This window comes from Podarcis vaucheri (genome assembly GCF_965113315.1).
Source record: "Podarcis vaucheri genome assembly, chromosome: 13".
Lineage (NCBI taxonomy): Eukaryota > Metazoa > Chordata > Lepidosauria > Squamata > Lacertidae > Podarcis > Podarcis vaucheri.
In genome coordinates this window covers 2448865-2470730 of record NC_138751.1, presented here as the reverse complement: position 1 = coordinate 2470730, position 21866 = coordinate 2448865, and the positions used below count along the sequence as shown (strand labels likewise).

Genomic DNA, 21866 nt, shown 5'->3' with positions numbered 1-21866 from the left:
GGTTCCCTGGGGGAAGGCGGGGCTGAAGGGGGTCATGGCGCTTTAAAGGAAGGTGGGAAGGGAGACTGTAAATTGGATATGGGGGAGAAGCTTCAGGTATCCCCAAAATCCCATAGATACCCCACTCACTATGGACTCTGTTTTTTCTCCTCCTTGCAGACTCTGGGACCACAATTCCCCCACCGACCTCCACAGCCGCCACATCGACCACCACAGGGAGACCCGGACCCATAACAACCTCCGGGGCCAGACCCACAACCACCACCAGTGGGACCGGCCCCACAACTACCAGTGGACCCAGCCCCACAACCACCACCGGGGCCAACCCCATAACCACCACCACTGGGAGCAGCCCCACAACTACCACTGGGGCCAGCCCCACAACCACCAACGGGACCAGCCCCACAACCACCAGTGGACCCAGCCCCACAACCACCACCAGTGGACCCAGCCCCACAACCACCACTGGGGCCAGCCCCACAACCACCACTGGGAGCAGCCCCACAACTACCACTGGGGCCAGCCCCACAACCACCACTGGGGCCAGCCCCACAACCACCACTGGACCCAGCCCTACAACCACCACTGGACCCAGCCCCACAACCACCACTGGACCCAGCCCTACAACCACCACTGGGGCCAGCCCCATAACCACCACTGAGCCCAGCCCCATAACCACCACCAGTGGACCAAGCCCAACAACCACCACTGGGACCGGCCCCACAACTACCAGTGGACCCAACCCCACAACTAGCAGTGGACCCAGCTCCACAACTAGCAGTGGACCCAGCCCCACAACCACCACTGGGAGCAGCCCCACAACTACCACTGGGGCCAGCCCCACAACCACCACTGGGGCCAGCCCCACTACCACCACTGGGGCCAGCCCCATAACTACCACCAGTGGACCCAGCCCCACAACCACCACTGGGGCCAGCCCCACAACCACCACTGGGGCCAGCCCCACAACCACCAACGGGACCAGCCCCACAACCACCACTGGACCCAGCCCCATAACCACCACTGAGCCCAGCCCCATAACTACCACCAGTGGACCCAGCCCCACAACTACCACTGGGGCCAGCCCCACAACCACCACTGGACCCAACCCCACAACCACCAACGGGACCAGCCCCACAACCACCACTGGGGCCAGCCCCATAACCACCACTGAGCCCAGCCCCATAACCACCACCAGTGGACCAAGCCCCACAGCCACCACTGGGGCCAGCCCCACAACCACCACTGGGGCCAGCCCCACAACCACAACTGGGACCAGCCCCACAACCACCACCAGCGGACCCAGCCCCACAACCACCACTGGGGCCAGCCCCACAACCAGCACTGGGACCAGCCCCACAACCACAACTGGGACCAGCCCCACAACCACCACCAGTGGACCCAGCCCCCCAACCACCAGTGGACCCAGCCCCACAACCACCACTGCGGCCAGCCCCACAACCACCACTGCGGCCAGCCCCACAACCACCAGTGGACCCAGCCCCACAACCACCACTGGGAGCAGCCCCACAACTACCACCGGCGCCAGCCCCATAACCACCACCAGCGGACCCAGCCCCACAACCACCAGTGGACCCAGCCCCACAACCACCACCAGCGGACCCAGCCCCACAACCACCACTGGGGCCAGCCCCACAACTACCACTGGGGCCAGCCCCACAACCACTAATGGGACCAGCCCCATAACCACCAGTGGACCCAGCCCCACAACAACCACCATTGGACCCAGCCCCACAACCAGCACTGGGACCAGCCCCATAACCACTAATGGGACCAGCCCCACAACCACCACTGGGGCCAGCCCCACAACCACCACTGGGGCCAGCCCCACAACTACCACCGGCGCCAGCCCCATAACCACCACCAGCGGACCCAGCCCCACAACCACCAGTGGACCCAGCCCCACAACCACCACCAGCGGACCCAGCCCCACAACCACCACTGGGGCCAGCCCCACAACTACCACTGGGGCCAGCCCCACAACCACTAATGGGACCAGCCCCATAACCACCAGTGGACCCAGCCCCACAACAACCACCATTGGACCCAGCCCCACAACCAGCACTGGGACCAGCCCCATAACCACCATTGGACCCAGCCCCACAACCACAACTGGGACCAGCCCCACAACCACTAATGGGACCAGCCCCACAACCACCACTGGGGCCAGCCCCACAACCACCACTGAGGCCAGCCCCACAACTACCACCGGCGCCAGCCCCATAACCACCACCAGTGGACCCAGCCCCACAACCACCAGTGGACCCAGCCCCACAACTACCACCATTGGACCCAGCCCCACAACCACAACTGGGACCAGCCCCACAACCACCACCATTGGACCCAGCCCCACAACCACCACTGGGGCCAGCCCCACAACCACCACCATTGGACCCAGCCCCACAACCACCACCATTGGACCCAGCCCCACAACCACAACTGGGACCAGCCCCACAACCACCAGCGGACCCAGCCCCACAACCACCAGTGGACCCAGCCCCACAACCACCAGTGGACCCAGCCCCACAACTACCACCGGGGCCAGCCCCATAACCACCACCAGTGGACCCAGCCCCACAACCACCAGCGGACCCAGCCCCACAACCACCACCAGTGGACCCAGCCCCACAACCACCACCATTGGACCCAGCCCCACAACCACCACCATTGGACCCAGCCCCACAACCACCACTGGGCCCAGCCCCACAACCACCCCGGAACTGTGTACCTCCACCCCTTCGGTCTCCACTACTACAACAACCACGGCGAAACCCCCTGTGCCGCCTGCAGGTGAATACCTTTCGGGGGCCCCTAAATGCAGGGGGGCGGCAGGGGCTAAACAGTTACTGTGCAGCAGCAGCAGCCTTTGGGATGGGGAGCCAGGGGGCCTGGGCTGCCCAGGAAAGAAGGGAGATCAAATTAGCCAGCCAGGTGCCCCATAGCGAACCCCACAAGCCGTATCTGAACTCAAGACCCCACAACTGGTGTTCAGAAGCTGCCTCTGAACGTGGTGGCAGAACTTTGCCTCCCTGGCTAGTAGCCATCAATATCAAATCCTCTTTTAAAGCCATCTAAATTTGTGGCCCTCACTGCCTCATGTGGCAGGGAGTTCCGCAGGTCATCTCTGTGCTGTGTGAAAGACTTTATTCTGCCTGTCCTGAATCTTCCAACACGTAGCTTCAAAAGGAGGAGGCAGTATTGGGAGAGTGAGCCAGGACTCCTGGGTTCTTTAGAGAATAATAATTATGGGGCCTCTGGGCTTATTCAGGGGGGTACATTTCCTGTGTCGTAGAAGAAATTAATTCATTTAGTTGTTTGGACTGTTTCTACCCTACTTCCTAGCCAATAAACTCAGGACAGCTAAAGCTATATTCATATATTAAGCAATGTAAGAGATTTGCAATCACAAAACACGCAACCAAATGTGGAAATAGAGGCAGTTAGACCTTGAAAATGCCCCTTTCTAAGTTGCTTCCAAAGTTTCTCACTTCCTTTTGCATAGAAAAAGACCAAGTTTAAAATGGTTTACTTACAAACTTTTCAAAGGTCGGGTTTGTGTGCTTGCCCATACGGCAGCAATAAAACACAGGCCGCAAAACTTAGGGTGCAAACCGCCATGGGTATTGTAAAATAATAATAATGATGATGATGATAATTTTTATTTATATCCCTGCCCTCCGCAGCCAAGGCCGGGCTCAGGGCGGCTAACAAGCAATAATAAAAACAAGTTGAATGAATACAACTTAAAAACAAGATTACAATACAACAATTAAAATATTGAAACATTAAAATATTAAAATATTAAAATGTAGCCTCATCACAGGAGGAGAAAGGAAAAAGAAAGAGGGGAACAGGGAGGGAAAAATAGAAAGATGGTATACAAATTAAAAGTGAATGAATGATAGTTCCAAAGCGGCAAAAGTTTCTAAATCATTTGAAGGATAGGAGAACTAATAATAATAATAATAATAATAATAGTAATAGTAATGAACTTTTATTTATATCCTGCCATCCCCAGCCAAAGCCGGGCTCAGAGCGTTTGGTAGGGCTTCCTCTGACGATGAGGGGGAGTGACCTAGCTAAGCCTGGCAGGACAGCTTGCTACTCTATGGTATTAACCCCTTCACGCATTAATTAGAGTTTAGCAAGTTGGCTATAGGCACGCGGGTGGCGCTGTGGGTTAAAGCACAGAGCCTAGGACTTGCCAATCAGAAGGTCGGCGGTTCGAATCCCCACGACGGGGTGAGCGCCCGTTGCTCGGTCCCTGCTCCTGCCAACCTAGCAGTTTGAAAGCACGTCAAAGTGCAAGTAGATAAATAGGTACCACTCCGGCGGGAAGGTAAATGGCGTTTCCGTGCGCTGCTCGCTAGAAGCGCCTTAGTCCTGCTGGCCACATGACCCGGAAGCTGTACGCTGGCTCCCTCGGCTAATAAAGCAAGATGAGCGCCACAACCCCAGAGTCGGTCACGACTGGACCTAATGGTCAGGGGTCCCTTTACCTTTTGCTAACAAAATAAAAAAAATATCCTTCCAGTAGCACCTTAGAGACCAACTAAGTTTGTTATTGGTATGAACATCTGGGTGTATCTGAAGACGTGTGCATGCACACAAGAGCTCATACCGATAACAAACTTAGTTGGTCTCTAAGGTGCTACTGGAAGGAATTTTTTTATTTTGACAATGGCAGACCAATATGGGACCCAGGTGGCGCTGTGGTCTAAACCACTGAGCCTAAGACTTTCCAATCGGAAGGTCGGCGGTTCGAATCCCCATGACGGGGTGAGCTCCCGTTGCTCGGTCCCTGCTCCTGCCAACCTAGCAGTTCGAAAGCACACCAGTGCAAGTAGATAAATAGGCACCACTCTGGTGGGAAGGGAAACGGCGTTTCCTTGCGCTGTTCTGGTTCGCCAGAAGCGGCTTAGTCCTGCTGGCCACATGACCCGGAAGCTGTACGCCGGCTCCCTTGGCCAGTAAAGCGAGATGAGCGCCGCAACCCCAGAGTCGGCCACGACTAGACCTAACGGTCAGGGGTCTGCTGCCCCTTTGTCTTGCGGGATGTGGGTGCAAAACAGGTAATGTGGGGCTGGCCCCACTTGCAAGCAAATGGATTTCAAAGGGAAACCCCTTCCAGGCTGTCTCCTGACCTCACTGCGATGACACTGGGTGATTGGCATGTGGGCAGCCCTGCCCACAAGGCTTGCGGGTGTCGTTGGGGTGGAGAGACCCCCTCGCCCACCACCTGCCCCGATTCCTCCTCTTCCCGCCCCACAGATCAGGAGACCTGCACCATCTCGGGAGACCCCCACTACGCCACCTACGACGGTCGCCGCTTTGACTTCATGGGCACCTGCACCTACCTGCTTTCCGCCCCCTGCAACGCCACCTCGGGGCTGCCCAGCTTCAGAGTGGAGGCCACAAACGAGCACCGAGGGAACAACAAGCAGGTCTCGTACGTCAAGTCCGTCAGCGTGGAGGTCTATGGGACGCGGATCGGGCTGCTCAAGGGGCGCAGAGTCACGGTGAGTCCCCTCCGCCACGTTAGGAACATCACTGGCCGCCGGATCAGGCCAAAGGGGGCTCATCCAGCCCACAGTGGGCCACCAGTTTCAGGATTCATATACAGTGGTACCTTGGTTTAAGTACTTAATTCGTTCCGGAGGTCCGTTCTTAACCTGAAACTGTTCTTAACCTGAAGCACCACTTTAGCTAATGGGGCCTCCTGCTGCCGCTGTGCCACCGCCATGCGGTTTCTGTTCTTACCCTGAAGCAAAGTTCTTAACCTGAAGCACTATTTCTGGGTTAGCGGAGTCTGTAACCTGAAGTGTATGTAACCTGAGGTACCACTGTAACACCGGTCATGAAAGACCTACATTGGCTCCCAGTACATTTCCGATCACAATTCAAAGTGTTGGTGCTGACCTTGAAAGCCCTAAAGGGCCTCAAAGGCCCAGTAGACCTGAAGGAGCGTCTCCACCCCCATCCTTCAGCCCGGACACTGAGGTCCAGCTCCGAGGGCCTTCTGGCGGTTCCCTCCCTGAGAAGCGAGATTACAGGGAACCAGGCAGAGGGCCTTCTCGGTAGTGGCGCCCGCCCTGTGGAACGCCCTCCCAGCAGATGTGAAGGAAATAAACAACTATCTGACTTTTAGAAGACATCTGAAGGCAGCCCTCTTTGGGGAAAATTTTAATGTTTGAAGTTTTATTCTGTTTTTAGTCCTCTGTTGGGAACCACCCAGAGTGGATGGGGGAACCCAGGGAGATGGGCAGGGTATAAATAATAAAATTGTTGTTGTAATAATAATAATAATAATAATAATAATAATAATAATAATAATAATAATAATAATAATAATAATTTATTTGTACCCCGCCCATCTAGCTGGGCTTCCAACAAACATTAAAAATACATTAAAATGTCACACATTAAAAACTTCCCTGAACAGGGCTGCCTTCAGATGTCTTCTAAATGTCAGGTAGTTGTTTATCTATCTATCTATCTATCTATCTATCTATCTATCTATCTATCTATCTATTTTACTTTTAAAAGACAACTGAAGGCGGCCCTGTTTAGGGAAGTTTTTAATGTTTGACGATGTATTGTTTTTAATGTTCTGTTGGAAGCCGCGCAGAGTAGCTGGGGAAACCCAGCCAGATGGGCGGGGTATAAATAATAAATTATTATTATTATTATTATTATTATTATTATTATTATTATTATTAATTTAAACACAAGAGCCGCTCTCCCTTCCTCAGCCCTGGGACAGTTCAGCTGGCTGAACATGAGACTCTATTGCGGGGGGTTGGACTAGATGACCCCAGTGGCCCCTTTGAACGCCACAATTCTCCGATTCCTGCGGTTTCAAGCAACTGGGGTTGAGAAGCGTTGCTGCCACCTTTGGAGTACTCTCCCCACCCGCAGTGTTGTTGTTGTCGCTGAGTCGTTTAGCCGTGTCCGCCTCTTCGTGCCCCCCTGGACCAGAGCACGCCAGGCACTCCTGTCTTTCACTGCCTCCCGCAGTTTGGTCAAACTCATGCTGGTCTCTTCCAGAAAACTGTCCCACCATCTCGTCCTCCGTCGTCCCCTTCTCTTTGCGCCCTCCATCTTTCCCAACATCAGGGTCTTTTCCAGGGAGTCTTCTCTTCTCCTGAGGTGGCCAAAGTCTTGGAGCCTCAGCTTCAGGATCTGTCCTTCCAGGGAGCACTCAGGGCTGATTTCCTTCAGAATGGAGAGGTTGGATCTTCTTGCAGTCCATGGGACTCTCAAGAGTCTCCTCCAGCACCAGAATTCAAAAGCATCCATTCTTCGGCCATCAGCCTTCTTTATGGTCCAGCTCTCACCCCAACCCTAACCCCCACTGCCACTTCAATGGCTCCTCTCAGCCCCCCTCTCTCTCTCTCTCTCTCTCTCTCTCTCTCTCCAACGCAGGTGGATGGCCAGCGTGTTACGTTGCCAGTGTCCCTGGCCACTGGACGGGTATCCGTGCGCCTGAGCGGCACCTTCGTCCTGGTCCAGGCAGACTTCGGCCTCTGGGTGCGCTTCGACGGGAACCACCATGCGGAAGTCTCCATCCCGGAGGTCTACTTTGGCCAGCTCTGTGGCCTCTGTGGTGAGCAGAATGGATGGGGTGGGCGGCTGGGGGGGGGGGGAAACGGACCCCCGAGATGTGAGCGGGCTCAGGGAAGGGGTTCCACAATCACAGCTGTCAACTGTTGCCTTTTTTTGCGAGGAACGTTCTTTCTGAACGATGATGGTGGAGACACTCCTGCAAGTATACTGGACCGAGGCCACTTAGGGCTTTCAAGGTCAGCACCAACACTTTCAATTGTGCTCAGAAACGTCCTGGGAGCCAGTGTAGATTTTTCAAGACCAGTGTTATGTGGTCTTGGCGGCCGCTCTCAGTCCCCAGTCTAGCTGCCGCATTCTGGATTAATTGCAGTTTCCGGGTCACCTTCAAAGGTAGCCCCACGTAGAGCGCATTGCAGTAGTCCAAGCGGGAGATAACTAGAACATGCACCACTCTGGCAAGACAGTCCACTGGCAGGTAGGGTCTCATCCTGCGTACCAGATGGAGCTGGTAAACAGCTGCCCTGGACACAGAACTGACCTGTGCCTCCATGGACAGCGGTGAATCCAAAATGACTCCCAGGCTGCGCACCTGGTCCTTCAGGGGCACAGTTGCCCCATTCAGGACCAGGGAGTCCTCCACACCTACCCGCCCCGTCCCCCCAAAACAGTACTTCTGTCTTGCCAGGATTCAACCTCAATTATAGTGTTTTAAACGCATGGTGCAAACGTTCCATTCGAAGGGAGCTCTTCTCTTCCATTCGCCTTGCGCCCCTCACTGCGCATTTTTATTTTTCCAGGGAATTACAACGGACAGCCTTCTGACGACAATCTCATGCCCGATGGCACCTCGGCTGGAAACGATGTGAACAAGCTGGGTGAGAGTTGGCAGGTTCCGGGCGCCACGGACCCAGGGTGAGTCCGCCAGAGTCCAAACTAAAATCCAGGGCCACATTTTAATTTCTAGGAACTGGCTGGGGAAAACGGGTCACAGACAAGGTGTGTGAGGGGGGCGGCTGACAAGGGAGGGTAAGGATAGATAGATCTTCTGCAATGCAAATGCCAGGAAGCCCCCTCTCCTCTGATGTGCCCATTTCACAGCTGCACCAACTCAGGAGACCCAGGAGAGTGTGACAAGGACATTGAGGAGGATGCGAAGAAACCTACGAGTTGCGGGATCCTCACAGACCCTCAAGGTGAGATTTGGGTTCCCTGGAGAGGAGCCTGTTAAAGATGGACAGATAAGTCCATTTCTGTTCTCTGTGTTTCTTGGTTTTGCAATCTTCGTCTCTCCTCAGCAGCTTTTGTTTAATCCTCTTGAAAATTTGCCCGCATTTCGGTGTGACTTCTTCCTTTTGTTACGGATATTAAACTTACTGTTTTCCTTTTTGGTAAGAGTAACTAACAGAAAATGTTTTGCATGCATTTTTGACCAGTGTACACATTTTTTCAAGCGTTTCCCCCGCGAATGCATTTTAAAAAATGTTATTATATGATTATTATTTTTGGTACCAAGCTCAGGGTGGCTGACACCAGTAAAATTACAGTAAAAACATAACCGGGGGGGGGGCAATTTAAAATACAGGTTAAAATGCAGTTTAAAATGCAGCCTCATTTTAAAGTAGCCGATAAATCAAGACCATAAGGGGAGGGAAACATAAGGGTCAGACTGAGTCCAAACCAAAGGCCAGGTGGAACAGCTCCGTCTTGCAGGCCCTGCAGAAAGATGTCAAGTCCCGCAGGGCCCTAGTCTCTTGTGACAGAGCGTTCCACCACGTTGGGGCCAGTGCTGAAAAGGCCCTGGCCCTAGTTGAGACCAACCTAACCACCTTGCGACTTGGGACCTCCAAAATGTTGTCATTTGTGGACCTTAAGGTCCTCCGCGGGGCGTACCAGGAGAGGCGGAAGATGGAGAAAGCTTGCTTTCTGCTGCTCCAGAGGGTAGGACCCGAACGAATGGATCCAAATTGCAGGAAAGGAGATTTTGACTAAACTGTAGGAAGGACGTTCTGATGGGGAGAGACGTTCTGTGCTGGTCCCGGGGGGGGGGGGGGTACCGTGAGGCATGGTCTGAGTCCGGTCCTAGGTCGAGGGTAAGGAGGCTGTTCGTCAGGGGCGAAGCGGGGTCCAAAGCGAGGAGCCGGGTGTGGTCAGAAACTCAGGAGAGCAGGACAGGGTGCCGGCAGGAACAGGTTACCAGCGATGTTGCTCCCGCAACCTGGGACTGGGCTGACTGGCCTTTATCTCCTCTGAGGCCTGGGGCGACCCCGGCCCACAGGTGACTCGCCTCTCCTGGCCTGGAGGCGAGCACTCCTCCTGGGAGAACCCAGTTCCCTCCGCCTCTCTGGCCTGAGCCTCTGCAGCTCAGGAGAGGCTGGAAGGTGACCGGACCCAGAGGCAACCTCAGTTTCCTCTGACGGGGCTGAGAGTGGAGCACCTGCAGGCAATGGGTCCTCCATCACCTCAGGAGCCAGAGCAGACTCAGCTGGTGTCTGCTCCTGAGGATCCAGCACAGGTGAGGGCCCTTCAGGTTCAAGCCCCAGCCCTGGCTCAGCTGGTTCTGGAGGAGGAGACTCCTGTGCAGGCTGGGACTCCTCCGGTTAATAATAATAATAATAATAATAATAATAATAATAATAATAATAATAAATAATAATAAATTTTATTTATATCCCGCCCTCCCCAGCCGAAGCTGGGCTCAGGGCGGCTAACAACAATCAAAATAATCCAACATTCTAAAACATTCATTATAAAATTAATTAAATCAAATTAAAATCAAATTGATGGCAACCATCAAGCAAAATTCTGTGCAGGTTGCCAGAGGAGGGAGTCAGGCTGTGCCCTTGCCAAAGGCTTGGTGGAACAGCTCTGTCTTGCAGGCCCTGCGGAAAGATGTCAAGTCCCGCAGGGCCCTGGTCTCTTGTGACAGACCGTTCCACCAGATTGGAGCCACGGCCGAAAAAGCCCTGGCTCTAGTTGAGGCCAACCTAACCTCTCTGAGGCCTGGGATCTTTAGGGTGTTTTTATTTGCAGACCGTAAATTTCTCTGTGGGACATACCAGGAGAGGCGGTCCCGTAGGTACGAGGGTCCTAGGCCGTATAGGGCTTTAAAGGTGAAAACCAGCACCTTAAACCTGATCCTGTACTCCACCGGGAGCCAGTGCAGCTGGTATAGCACCGGATGGATATGATCTCGCAGCGAAGACCCCATAAGGAGTATCGCCTCGGCATTCTGCACCCGCTGGAGTTTCTGGGTCAGTCTCAAGGGCAGCCCCACGTAGAGCGAGTTACAAAAATCCAGTCTGGAGGTGACCGTCACGTGGATCACAGTGGCTAGGTCAGGGCGAGAGAGGTAAGGAGCCAACTGCTTAGCTTGGCGGAGATGGAAAAATGCCGCCTTTGTTATAGCTGCAATCTGCACCTCCATGGAGAGGGAGGTATCGAAGATGACACCCAAACTCTTAACGGACGATGCTGGCACTAACTGCACCCCCGCAAGAGATGGGAGTTGCCCCCCCAATCCCATATCGCCCCGTCCCAGCCACAGGACCTCTGTCTTCGAAGGATTTAACTTCAACCGGCTCCCACGTAACCATCCAGCCACAGCTTCCAGACATCTGGAAGCCTCTGAATCAGATTCCCAGGCCATCACAAGTTCAGCAGCAAAAACGGATGCTCTGGAAAGATGGTGGGGCTCTCCTTCATTGGAAGGTTTCAAGCAGAGGTTGGATTTGTCAGGGGTAATTCCCTCATTTCAGGGGGCTGGACTAGAGGACCTTTGGAGTACCCTTCCAACCATGATTCCTGGGTCCTCTGCGAGGGAAGCACAGACTCTTGGGGACCATACAGTAGCCCACCTGCCCCCCGGTGTGGGATCTTCGCTCATTAACTCTCCTTCCTCGCTCTAGGTCCGTTTGCCCCATGCCACAACAAGGTTCCCCCCGAGGGGGCGTTTCAGAACTGCGTGTACGATCTCTGCGGCACCGGGGGGGACACGGGCTCTCTCTGCTTCGCCCTGCAGTCCTACGCCGATAGGTGTGCCCAAGCCGGAATTCCCATCGCCTGGAGGAACAGCAGCTTCTGCCGTAATTATTTCTCTCATTTACTAATAATAATAATAATAATAATATTTTTTTATTTACACCCCGCCCTCCCCAGCCAAGACCGGGCTCAGGGCGGCTAACAACCAATAATAAAAACAAGTTGATTAAAATGCAATTTAAAATATAAAGATGCAACATTAAAACAATTAGGGAGCAATCTCTTCATAGGAGGAGAAAGGAAAAAGAAAGAGGGGGAGGGAATCAAATTGGCTCCAAGCCAAAGGCCAGGCGGAACAGCTCTGCCTTACAGGCCCTGCGGAAAGAAATCAGATCCTGCAGGGCCCTGGTCTCATGAGGCAGAGCGTTCCACCAGGCCGGGGCCAGTGTTGAAAAGGCCCTGTCTCTGGTTGAGGCTAATCTGACTTCCTTAGGGCCCGGGACCTCTAGGGTGTTGCTATTTATGGACCTTAAGGTCCTCCGTGGGGCAGACCGGGAGAGGCGGTCCCGTAGGTACGAGGGTCCTAGGCCGTGAAGGGCTTTAAAAGTCAAAAACAGCACCTTAAATCTGACCCTGTACTCCACCGGGAGCCATTGCAGCTGGAAAAGCACCGGGTGAATTTGCTCCCATGGCAGAGACCCTGTGAGGAGCCTCGCTGCAGCATTCTGCACCCGCTGGAGTTTGTGGGACAACTTCAAGGGCAGCTCCGCGTAGAGCGAATTGCAGTAGTCAAGCCATGACCACCCATAAGGTTGCCTGCAAGCAGGTTCAGGAAAGCAGATCATTCATAGTTGAGCTGTGGAACTCCCTGCCACAGGAGGCAGGCATGGCCACCAACTCGGATGGCTTTAAAGGAGGAATGGACCTATTCACGGAGGAGGAGAGGGCGAACAGTGGCTGCTGGCCACAATGGCTCGACTTCCTTCCTCAGTTGTAACCAGCCATATTTCTGAATCCCAGTTGCTGGAAACCGATGGGGAGTGCTGCATTCCAAAAGCAAGGAAGGACTGGACTCTGACTAAGAGAATACACACGAGGCTTGACCAGCAAGACTCTGGGAGGAGGTGCCAATCATAATAACCCTGTCCACCCCTTGGCCCAGGTCGTTTTATTCACAAAAGAACTTTTTACACAGTGTTCGTGAGAACCAATCAGATTTCCTCTGAGCATTTCAAAAAACACACCACGTGGGAAAAAGTTAAAGTTAAAACTACAAAGAGCTAATTTGAGCATGCATACATTCTGGGGTAAATAAAACAGGACTAGAGGAATGCATTCAGCAAAACCCCAGACATCATAAACAGGCAGGAAAGGAAGGAAGGATGGCAAGGAAATAGTATTTACCATCTCCTTGTGAACTCTCTTCCTGGCCCTTAAAGATAATAATAATAAATTTTTAACTACATCGAAGTTGCCTCCTATCTTGCCTGTGTTTCAGAATGCTGATATGTGCCTGTCAGGCAAAGAAAATGAACAGTAGAGAAAACGTGGAGAGATGCAGAGGCCTGTGGGATTTGATCAGAAATTATTGTCAATGAATCAAACCCAGTCAACGCCATGCTTTCATCGCGGTCACAATGGCTTGCTCCGTATTTCATAATTCCTCATAGCAATCCCACCTGATCGCTACAGGGGAGAGGGCTCTTGAGTCCAGATTCCTGCTTGCAGGTTTCTCCTTCGGACTCTGCGTACGCGAAGGGGCCGTACGCACATCTGGTTATGGGGCCCAGTCGCTGTGACCGGGTTCCCAGGCTCCAGAGTGTTTGGCTGCTGGACTGTGGCTGCCAGACTAACAGGGGCGCCTGGCCGGCCACTGTAAGAACTGGACCAAATGGGCCCTCTTTGGTGTGATCCTGCGCGCTCTTCTCACATTCTTATACAATGAGCTAAAATGACAGCAAATCACAAAGGCAGCGCATAGCCCACCATGCTACCGTTTTCTAAATGGTGGTATCTTCTGGATAAACCTTCCGTGTGCCCCCGTTGCTCCTTGGGACCTTATTCGTAGCTTTTATTTACCGTATTTTTCGTCCCATAGGACGCTCCGTCCCATAGGACGCACCTAGTTTTTTGGGGGGGGAATAAAGGAATTTCCCCCCTTTATTTCCCCCCCAAAACCAGGTCGCGGAACAGCGGGATGGCGGCGCTGCGCCTCCCCGCTGTCCCCCGAGCTTGTGGGGCTGGCCGATGTCTGCCCAGCGCGAGGAACTCCTGCGGGCTCCCCAGGCTTGCTGATAGCTTCCTGAAGCCTGGAGAGCAAGAGGGGTCAGTGCGCACCGACCCCTCTCGCTCTCCAAGCTTCAGCGAAAGCCTGTATTCGCCCCATAGGACGCACACAGATTTCCCCTTCATTTTTAGAGGGGGAAAAGTGCGTCCTATAGGGCGAAAAATACGGTATTTGTTTTCGGCCATATCGCCCAAGTGCCGGGTCGGACTTTGCTCAGATCAGCAAAGCATCATTGAAAGACTTCAAAGGCTACTGTGCCTTTGATTAAAAGCTTCTTGTTTGTAGGTTCAAACTGCTCTATTGCTTCCTGCTCAACATGGCTGGAGTTAGTGATATGGCACGGGGAACAGGAAGCAATAAAATATGCTGGAGTTGCAAAATAAATAAACGAACTCTTGTCCTCTTTTTTTTTTATTTAATAAATTTATAATTGGAAGTTTTATTTACAACATAACATAAACCCCCCATACAGAAATCCACCCTCTTTAAACATGAACATAACATATAATAAGCATAACATACAACAATACAAACAACTGAATAAAAGACTTCCTTTATCCTGTATCTGGCCTCCTTATAAGCTGTTTCCTTGATGAATAATTATTAAGATTTTTCTAATTATAACTTAAATATCCACAAAGTCTCCTGCAGACATTAATCGAAACAAGTCCTGGTATGTGTTTCTCAAAGGAGGACAGTATCACTGCTTCTTTCTTTCTTTCTTTCTTTCTTTCTTTCTTTCTTTCTTTCTTTCTTTCTTTCTTTCCTTCTTCCTCCAGCCCTGAACTGCCCTCCTGGCAGCAACTATACATCTTGTGGCCCAGCCTGCCCTGCCACCTGCACGGAGCCCCCCTCCCGGAACAGCTGCAACCTGCCCTGCGTGGAGGGCTGCGTCTGCAACGAGGGCTTCGTCCTCAGCGGAGACCAGTGTGTCCCCCTGGGACAGTGTGGCTGCACAGACCCCGGCGGCCAATACCATCCGGTGAGAAGTGGGGGGACCCAAGCGGGCAGTACCTTCTGGCGAGAGGGAGGGGGACACAGGGGTTTGCCTGTTAGGATATTTCCGTTCCACCTTAAAAGGGAGCAGGCTTTGTGAGTCACCGAGTCTGCGCATGTCCTGTTCACAGGATGTTTATGTTTCCTATTGCTTTCGTTTTCTCTCTCTGTCGGAGACACTGACGCAGGCAGTCATGTCTTTCTTTGTTCTGATCAACGCTGAATAAAGCTTGTAAATAATGCTCTCCTGAGTGCGACTTTTGCTGTGCATTATCTGCTGATAAGAGTGTGCATGAGCTCTGGAATGTGGCAAGATATTTCCTAGAAACTCATGTCGCTAAATTGATGATACTGCATGCCTACCAGAGATCGATGGATCGTCCGGCAGACGGCTTGGGGCCATGATGGACTTTATCTCCAGACGACCCAAAATTCCTGGGTTTTGTGAAAAGAGAGGCCTGTTCTTCCTGGCTTCCTTCATCCCATGGTGCTTTAGCGAGTGGCATAAGCAAGGCAGACAAGCATCCCTTCTCCCCCAAATACCCGTTTTTGGGTCACCGCCCTGTAGGGTGCAGAACCACGAGCAGTGATCCACCTGTTCCAGGGGATCCTTCGTGTAACCTGCTCTAGGGTCCTGGAAGCGAAGATTATTGGGTGCTCCTCAAGGTGGGGAAGGGCGGTGGGTGGGGTTCACAGCAGGACACCTGGGTCCTTTCCCCACTGACCCTCCCCCCTCCCTGCTCCTCAGGTTGGTGAGAGCTGGATGGGGAACAGCAACTGCACCCAGCGCTGTACCTGTGCGCCTCTCAACAACATCACCTGCGAAGAGTGGAGCTGCAGCCCCGTTCAGGAGTGTCAGCCCGTGGAGGGGCTCCTCGGTTGCCAAGACACCGGTAAGACCCCCTTTTCTCTCCTGGCCTCCTTCCCAGAGCATTGCGTTCCGAAGGCAAAGGAAGGATTGGACCCTGATTAATAAAATACACACAAGGCTTGGCCAGCAAGATTCTGGGAGGAAGTGCCAATAATAATCCTCTCCACCCCTTGGCCCAGGTCGTTTTATTCACAAAAGAACTTTTTACACAGTGTTCGTAAGAACCAATCAGATTTCCTTTGAGCATTTCAAAAAAACCTACCACGTGGGACTAAGTTAGATCAGAGAAATCCTTTTAACTACAAAGACTACTTGGAGCATGCATACATGTTCAGTCTAAATAAAACAGGAATCAAGGAGGAATGCATTTAGCAAACCCCGAAGGTCATAAACAGGCAGTGAACAGGAAAGGAAGGACAGGCAAGGCAAGATAGTATCTGTTGTTGTTGTTTAGTTGTTTAGTCATGTCCGCCTCTTCGTGACCCCCTGGACCAGAGCACACCAGGCACTCCTGTCTTCCACTGCCTCCCGCAGTTTGGTCAAACTCATGCTGGTAGCTTCAAGAACACTGTCCAACCATCTCGTCCTCCATCGTCCCCTTCTCCTTGTGCCCTCCATCTTCCCCAACTTCAGGGTCTTTTCCAGGGAGTCTTCCAGGGAGGCCACCTCATGAGAAGAGAAGACTCCCTGGAAAAGACCCTGATGCTGGGAAAGATGGAGGGCACAAGGAGAAGGGGACAACAGAGGATGAGATGCCAAGCGCCCGGGCAGGTGGGGATTCCGAAACCCTGGAGTTGGCAACCACAAGCGCTTCAGCGGTGAAATGAAGGAACTTTATTAGGAATAAACGGTAGGAGGAAAGCAGGCAGAAGGTCAGAACAGAATGCAAAACAAACCTGAACACCGTGGCTCTAAAATGGAACCAATCTTAGCTTATATCAAGTTTACTCACCAAGTAAAACTTGGCGTGCTCTGGTCCATGGGGTCACAAAGAGTCAGACACAACTAAACGACTAAACAACAACACTCACCAAGAATCAGCCAGGCTGGCCAGCTTCATAGAAAGCCTGGCTTTGAACTCTCATGTTGAGAGGGCACAACTGGATCCCTGGTGTTGGGAAGGGAACTGGATCCCCCTAGATCAGTGGTGGCGAACCTTTTAGAGACTGAGCACCCAAACTGCAACCCAAAACCCACTTATTTATTGCAAAGTGCCAACACGGCAATTTACACCTCCGTGTATAAGATGTCCCCTATTTTTGTTGTTGTTTCGTCATTTAGTCTCCTCCAGCACCGTAATTCAAAAGCATCAATACGAAGCTTATTGGTGTTAGCTTATTAGTGTCAGACGCGACAACTTTAAGAAGCAGTACTTGCAGAAAATGAACTTGTTCTTTGTAATGTTCCACATATGCCTTTGCAAAATATAGTTGCTCTATTCAGGCATCAGACAAAAGAACTTAAGACAAGGATTCCTGGAATAATACCTTAGAATCATAGAATAGAATAATAGAATCATAGAATCCTAGAGTTGGAAGAGACCACAAGGGCCATCGAGTCCAACCCCCTGCCAAGCAGGAAACACCATCAGAGCACTCCTGACATATGGTTGTCAAGCCTCTGCTTAAAGACCTCCAAAGTAGGAGACTCCACCACACTCCTTGGCAGCAAATTCCACTGTCAAACAGCTCTTACTGTCAGGAAGTTCTTCCTAATGTTTAGGTGGAATCTTCTTTCTTGTCGTTTGGATCCATTGCTCCGTGTCCGCTTCTCTGGAGCAGCAGAAAACAACCTTTCTCCCTCCTCTATGTGACATCCTTTTATATCTTTGAACATGGCTATCCTATCACCCCTTAACCTCCTCTTCTCCAGGCTAAACATGCCCAGCTCCCTTAGCCGTTCCTCATAAGGCATCGTTTCCAGGCCTTGGACCATTTTGGTTGCCCTCCTCTGGACACGTTCTGTTGTACCTTGTTTTGCCCTGCTGGGCTTCATCAAACATGCATACTCTAAATAATACAGATAAACGCAATAAGAGAAGGGGGCTGATGCCTTGTGTCCCTTTGTCCTCCAGGAGTGGCTGCCTGCCACGTGGCCGGGGACCCCCACTACTACACTTTCGATGGCACCATGGTCTCCTTCATGGGCACCTGCACCTACACCTTGGTGACGCTGTGCCACGCCGACCCCCGCCTCCCGGCCTTCAACATCACCGCCAAGAACGAGGAACGGGGCCAGCCCGAAGCCTCCTACCTCCGCCTCGTGACCGTGGAGGTTGCCGGAGCCACGGTCACCCTGCAGAAAAGTCGGCGGGTGCTGGTAAGGGATCTTGCCCGAATGCAGGAGGGCAGAAGCAGAGGTCGTTTGCGGGTTGGGGGGTGTCTGCAAGGTTGTCTTCTTTTTATGGGGGGCAGGGAGGGCTCCTGTGGAGGATGTCAAACTTCGGAAGGTTCAGGACAGGTAAAAAAGAAAGTCATTCTTCACGCAGGGCGTAGCTAAACTATGGAACTCCCTGCCACAGGGGGCAGTGAGGACCGCAAATCTAGATGGCTTTAAAAGGGGATTAAATAAATTATTGGGTGGTGGGGAGATGGGATATAAAGGTAAAGGGACCCCTGGCCGTTAGGTCCAGTCGCGGATGACTCTGGGGTTGCGGCGCTCATCTCGCTTTACTGGCTGAGGGAGCCGGCGTATAGCTTCCGGGTCATGTGGGCAGCAGGACTAAGCCGGTTCTGGCGAACCAGAGCAGCACACGGAAATGCTGTTTACCTTCCTGCCGGAGCGGTATCTATTTATCTACTTGCACCTTGACGTGCTTTTGACCTGCTAGGTTGGTAGGAGCAGGGTCCGAGCAACGGGGGCTCACCCCGTCGCGGGGATTCGAACCGCCAACCTTCTGATCAGCAAGCCCTAGGCTCAGTGGTTTAACCCACAGTGCCACCTGCGTCCCTGCTTTAAAAGGTGCTTTAAAAGAGGATTAAACAAATTCTTGGGTGGTGGGGAGATGGGATATAGATGTACAGGAATGAATGAATGAATGAAGACAGCCTTGTTCCACCTCGATCTCTCGTCTCGCCACAGATTGATGGCCAACGTGTCCGGACCCCCGTGGAGGGCCGCATTCCTGGCGTCTCCATCACCACCAGCGGGATCTACGTGGTCCTGGAGACCGATTTCGGGCTGGTGGTCAAGTTTGACGGAAACCATCACCTAGAGATCCAGCTTCCTGGGACTTACTTTGACAAGGTAATTCGCGACTCAGCCGAGTCTCAGCTGCGCTCTGCTTCCGAAGGCCAGTTGCTGGAAGCCCCAGGAAGGGAGAGTTGCTCTTGCGCCCGGATCCCGCTTGCGGGTTTCCCACAATGGGCATCTGGTTGGCCACTGTGAGAAGAGGATGCTAGACTAGAGGGGCCGTGGGCCTGATCCAGCATCCTGTTCTTGTGTTCTTACCTGCATCCCCAGTCTCAGTTTGCATTTCTTCGTCCAAAAAGTATTGATCTGATGTGTAGAGATCTATCCTGTTCTGCTTAATTCAAGAGGGTTCTGGAAGGTTTCTTCTCTGTGTGAAAGAAGGTTCTTGTTTGGGTTATATACCTTCCGAGAAGCTGAGTACAGCTGGTTTAAACTGGTTCTATTATCATAGAATCATAGAGTTGGAAGAGACCACAAGGGCCATCGAGTCCAACCCCCTGCCAAGCAGGAAACACCCTCAGAGCACTCCTGACATATGGTTGTCAAGCCTCTGCTTAAAGACCTCCAAAGGAGGAGACTCCACCACACTCCTTGGCAGCAAATTCCACTGTCAAACAGCTCTTACTGTCAGGAAGTTCTTCCTAATGTTTAGGTGGAATCTTCTTTCTTGTAGTTTGGATCCATTGCTCCGTGTCCGCTTCTCCGGAGCAGCAGAAAACAACCTTTCTCCCTCCTCTATGTGACATCCTTTTATATCTTGGAACATGGCTATCATATCACCCCTTAACCTCCTCTTCTCCAGGCTAAACATGCCCAGCTCCCTTAGCCGTTCCTCATAAGGCATCGTTTCCAGGCCTTTGACCATTTTGGTTGCCCTCCTCTGGACACGTTCCAGTTGGTCAGTGTCCTTCTTGAACTGGGGTGCCCAGAACTAGACACAGTACTCCAGGTGAGGTCTGACCAGAGCAGAATACAGTGGCACTATTACTTCCCTTGATCTAGATGCTATACTCCTATTGATGCAGCCCAGAATTATCTTCCTGTCAAGGTCACTCTGACTATAATAGTCAGGGTAGAAGCTGCCGGGGTTTTACTTTCTCTTTCTGTCTCCTTTTCTTCTGGTGTGGTGTCCTATTTTGTATGTGGTGCTATGTTTTTGTCTTATTATAAGTTATAAGTTTGAAGTCTGCTGCAACTGGATTTTTTATGGACAGTGCCAATCCTGAATGTATTGGATTTGTGACCATTATGCTCCTTGCCTTCAGTAGCAGTAGCCTCTGGCCTATTTTGGGGGAATCCTGCAATGTGTTTAAGTTTTTCCTCCATATGCAGCTCATCACCTAACCCACCTATCCCTTTGACCCTCTCCTCCTCCCTGCTGCATGCCCCTTCCCCATCTGAAACCCCCTCGCCATCTTTCTTTGACCAGTTTTGCTTTGTTTATCATCCTGAGCACCTACACAAATTTTCCTCTGCACTTTAGACTTTTCCAGTCTGTTTCCAAGCACTTTTTCTTTCGGCCCACCATTTCCCCCCGTGAAAACCCGTTCCTTAAAGCTATCAGAAACCCATGGGAAACTTGGAGGGCCTGCTTTTGTCTAAATGATTTCTGGATCCCACCTGTGCCCCGAGAGCCTCCCTGTTGGTTTTCCGTCTCCTTGCCGATTTAATGCGTCCTGCACAAAGGCCATAACAACCTCCTTCCCGTCCCCAGGTGTGTGGGATGTGCGGCAGCTTCAACAACCAGAGCGGAGACGACCTCCTGATGCCGAACGGACACTTGGCCACCAATGCCAGTCAGTTTGGAAACAGCTGGAAGGCACCGGGAGACGCTGACCCAGGGTGAGGAGGCAGGGGCGTGCAATGGCGCGGCCTAGAGCACTCTGGCCGGGGAGGGGAGGGTCATAGCTGTCAACTTACAGATTTGAAAATAAGGGACCAGCAGCCTCAAAAATAAGGGATCAGCAGCCAAAATAAGGGATTTTCAGGCCACAGGTATGTTTGACTTCTGAGCCCCTCTGAGCCAAAGGCAGAAAGTCCAGCCAGCAGCCAAACGAAGCCTCAAGCGGTGGTTCCCACAGCGCAGCAACCCGGCAAAGGGGATGCAGCAAGGGAAACCACCATCGCCTCTCCGCTGGGAAGCGCTGAGCAAAGGCGAGTCCCCAGGCAAGGCGGCTGATTTGATTGGCACAAGGCATGCAAGCTGCGCCCCCCAGTCGTTCCCAGACTCCTTATTGGGTGAGCAACGCAGCCAAGCAACACAGCTGGAGCCTCCCTCCTCCCTGGCCGGCAGGGAGGGAGGGAGCTGCTTCCTTTGAAACCCGGGAAATTTAAGGGACACCATCAATAAGGGACAGCAGCGGGACACGGCGCTGGGATAAGGGAGTGTCCCGCCAAATAAGGGACAGTTGACAGCTATGGGCGGGGTATAAATAAAATTTATTATTATTATTATTAACTCCCTTGGGCTGCCTTTGAGGGCCCGTGTGCACAGCGAGGGTTTTGAGGAGGTTGCCGCGGGCGGCAGTCACAAAATGGCCGCTGTGGCGGTGGCGAAACACAAAATGGCTGCCACAAGGGCGACCAAGGTGATCGAGGGCCTGATGAAGAACGGTGGAGGGAGTTGGGTAGTTTAGCCTAGAGAACAGTAGACTGAGAGAGGATAGGATAGCCACCTTCAAAAATCTGAAGGGACGTCACACGGAAGATGGATCACGCTTGTTTTTTCCTGCTCCAGGATGGCTTAAAAGTTACAAGGAAGGCAATTCCGACTAGACATTAGGAAGAACTTTCAGACTTCCTTGGAAGGTGGTGGTTCTCTGCTTTAAGTAGAGGTTGGGCGGCCACCTGCAAGGGATTTTTTAGCTGCGATTCCTCCATTTCAGGGGGTTGGACTAGATGACCGCCGGGGGTCCCTGCCAACAACCCTGTGATTCTTTGACAGAAAGCTTTCCC

At 52.4% G+C, this 21866-nt stretch overlaps 1 protein-coding gene across 1 annotated transcript in view; it reads left to right on the top strand.

Annotated features, from left to right (window-relative positions):
• Positions 1–15611: 15611 nt before the first annotated feature.
• Positions 15612–21866, top strand: part of ZAN (zonadhesin) — a gene marked incomplete at both ends in the record, with an annotated part of 28037 nt that continues 21782 nt past the window's right edge. Inside the window, 4 exons of the mRNA XM_082196772.1 lie at positions 15612–15741; positions 17794–18038; positions 18801–18965; positions 20626–20753. Coding sequence (XP_082052898.1) covers positions 15612–15741; positions 17794–18038; positions 18801–18965; positions 20626–20753 — 668 coding nt within the window. The remainder of the gene's footprint in view (positions 15742–17793; positions 18039–18800; positions 18966–20625; positions 20754–21866) is intronic.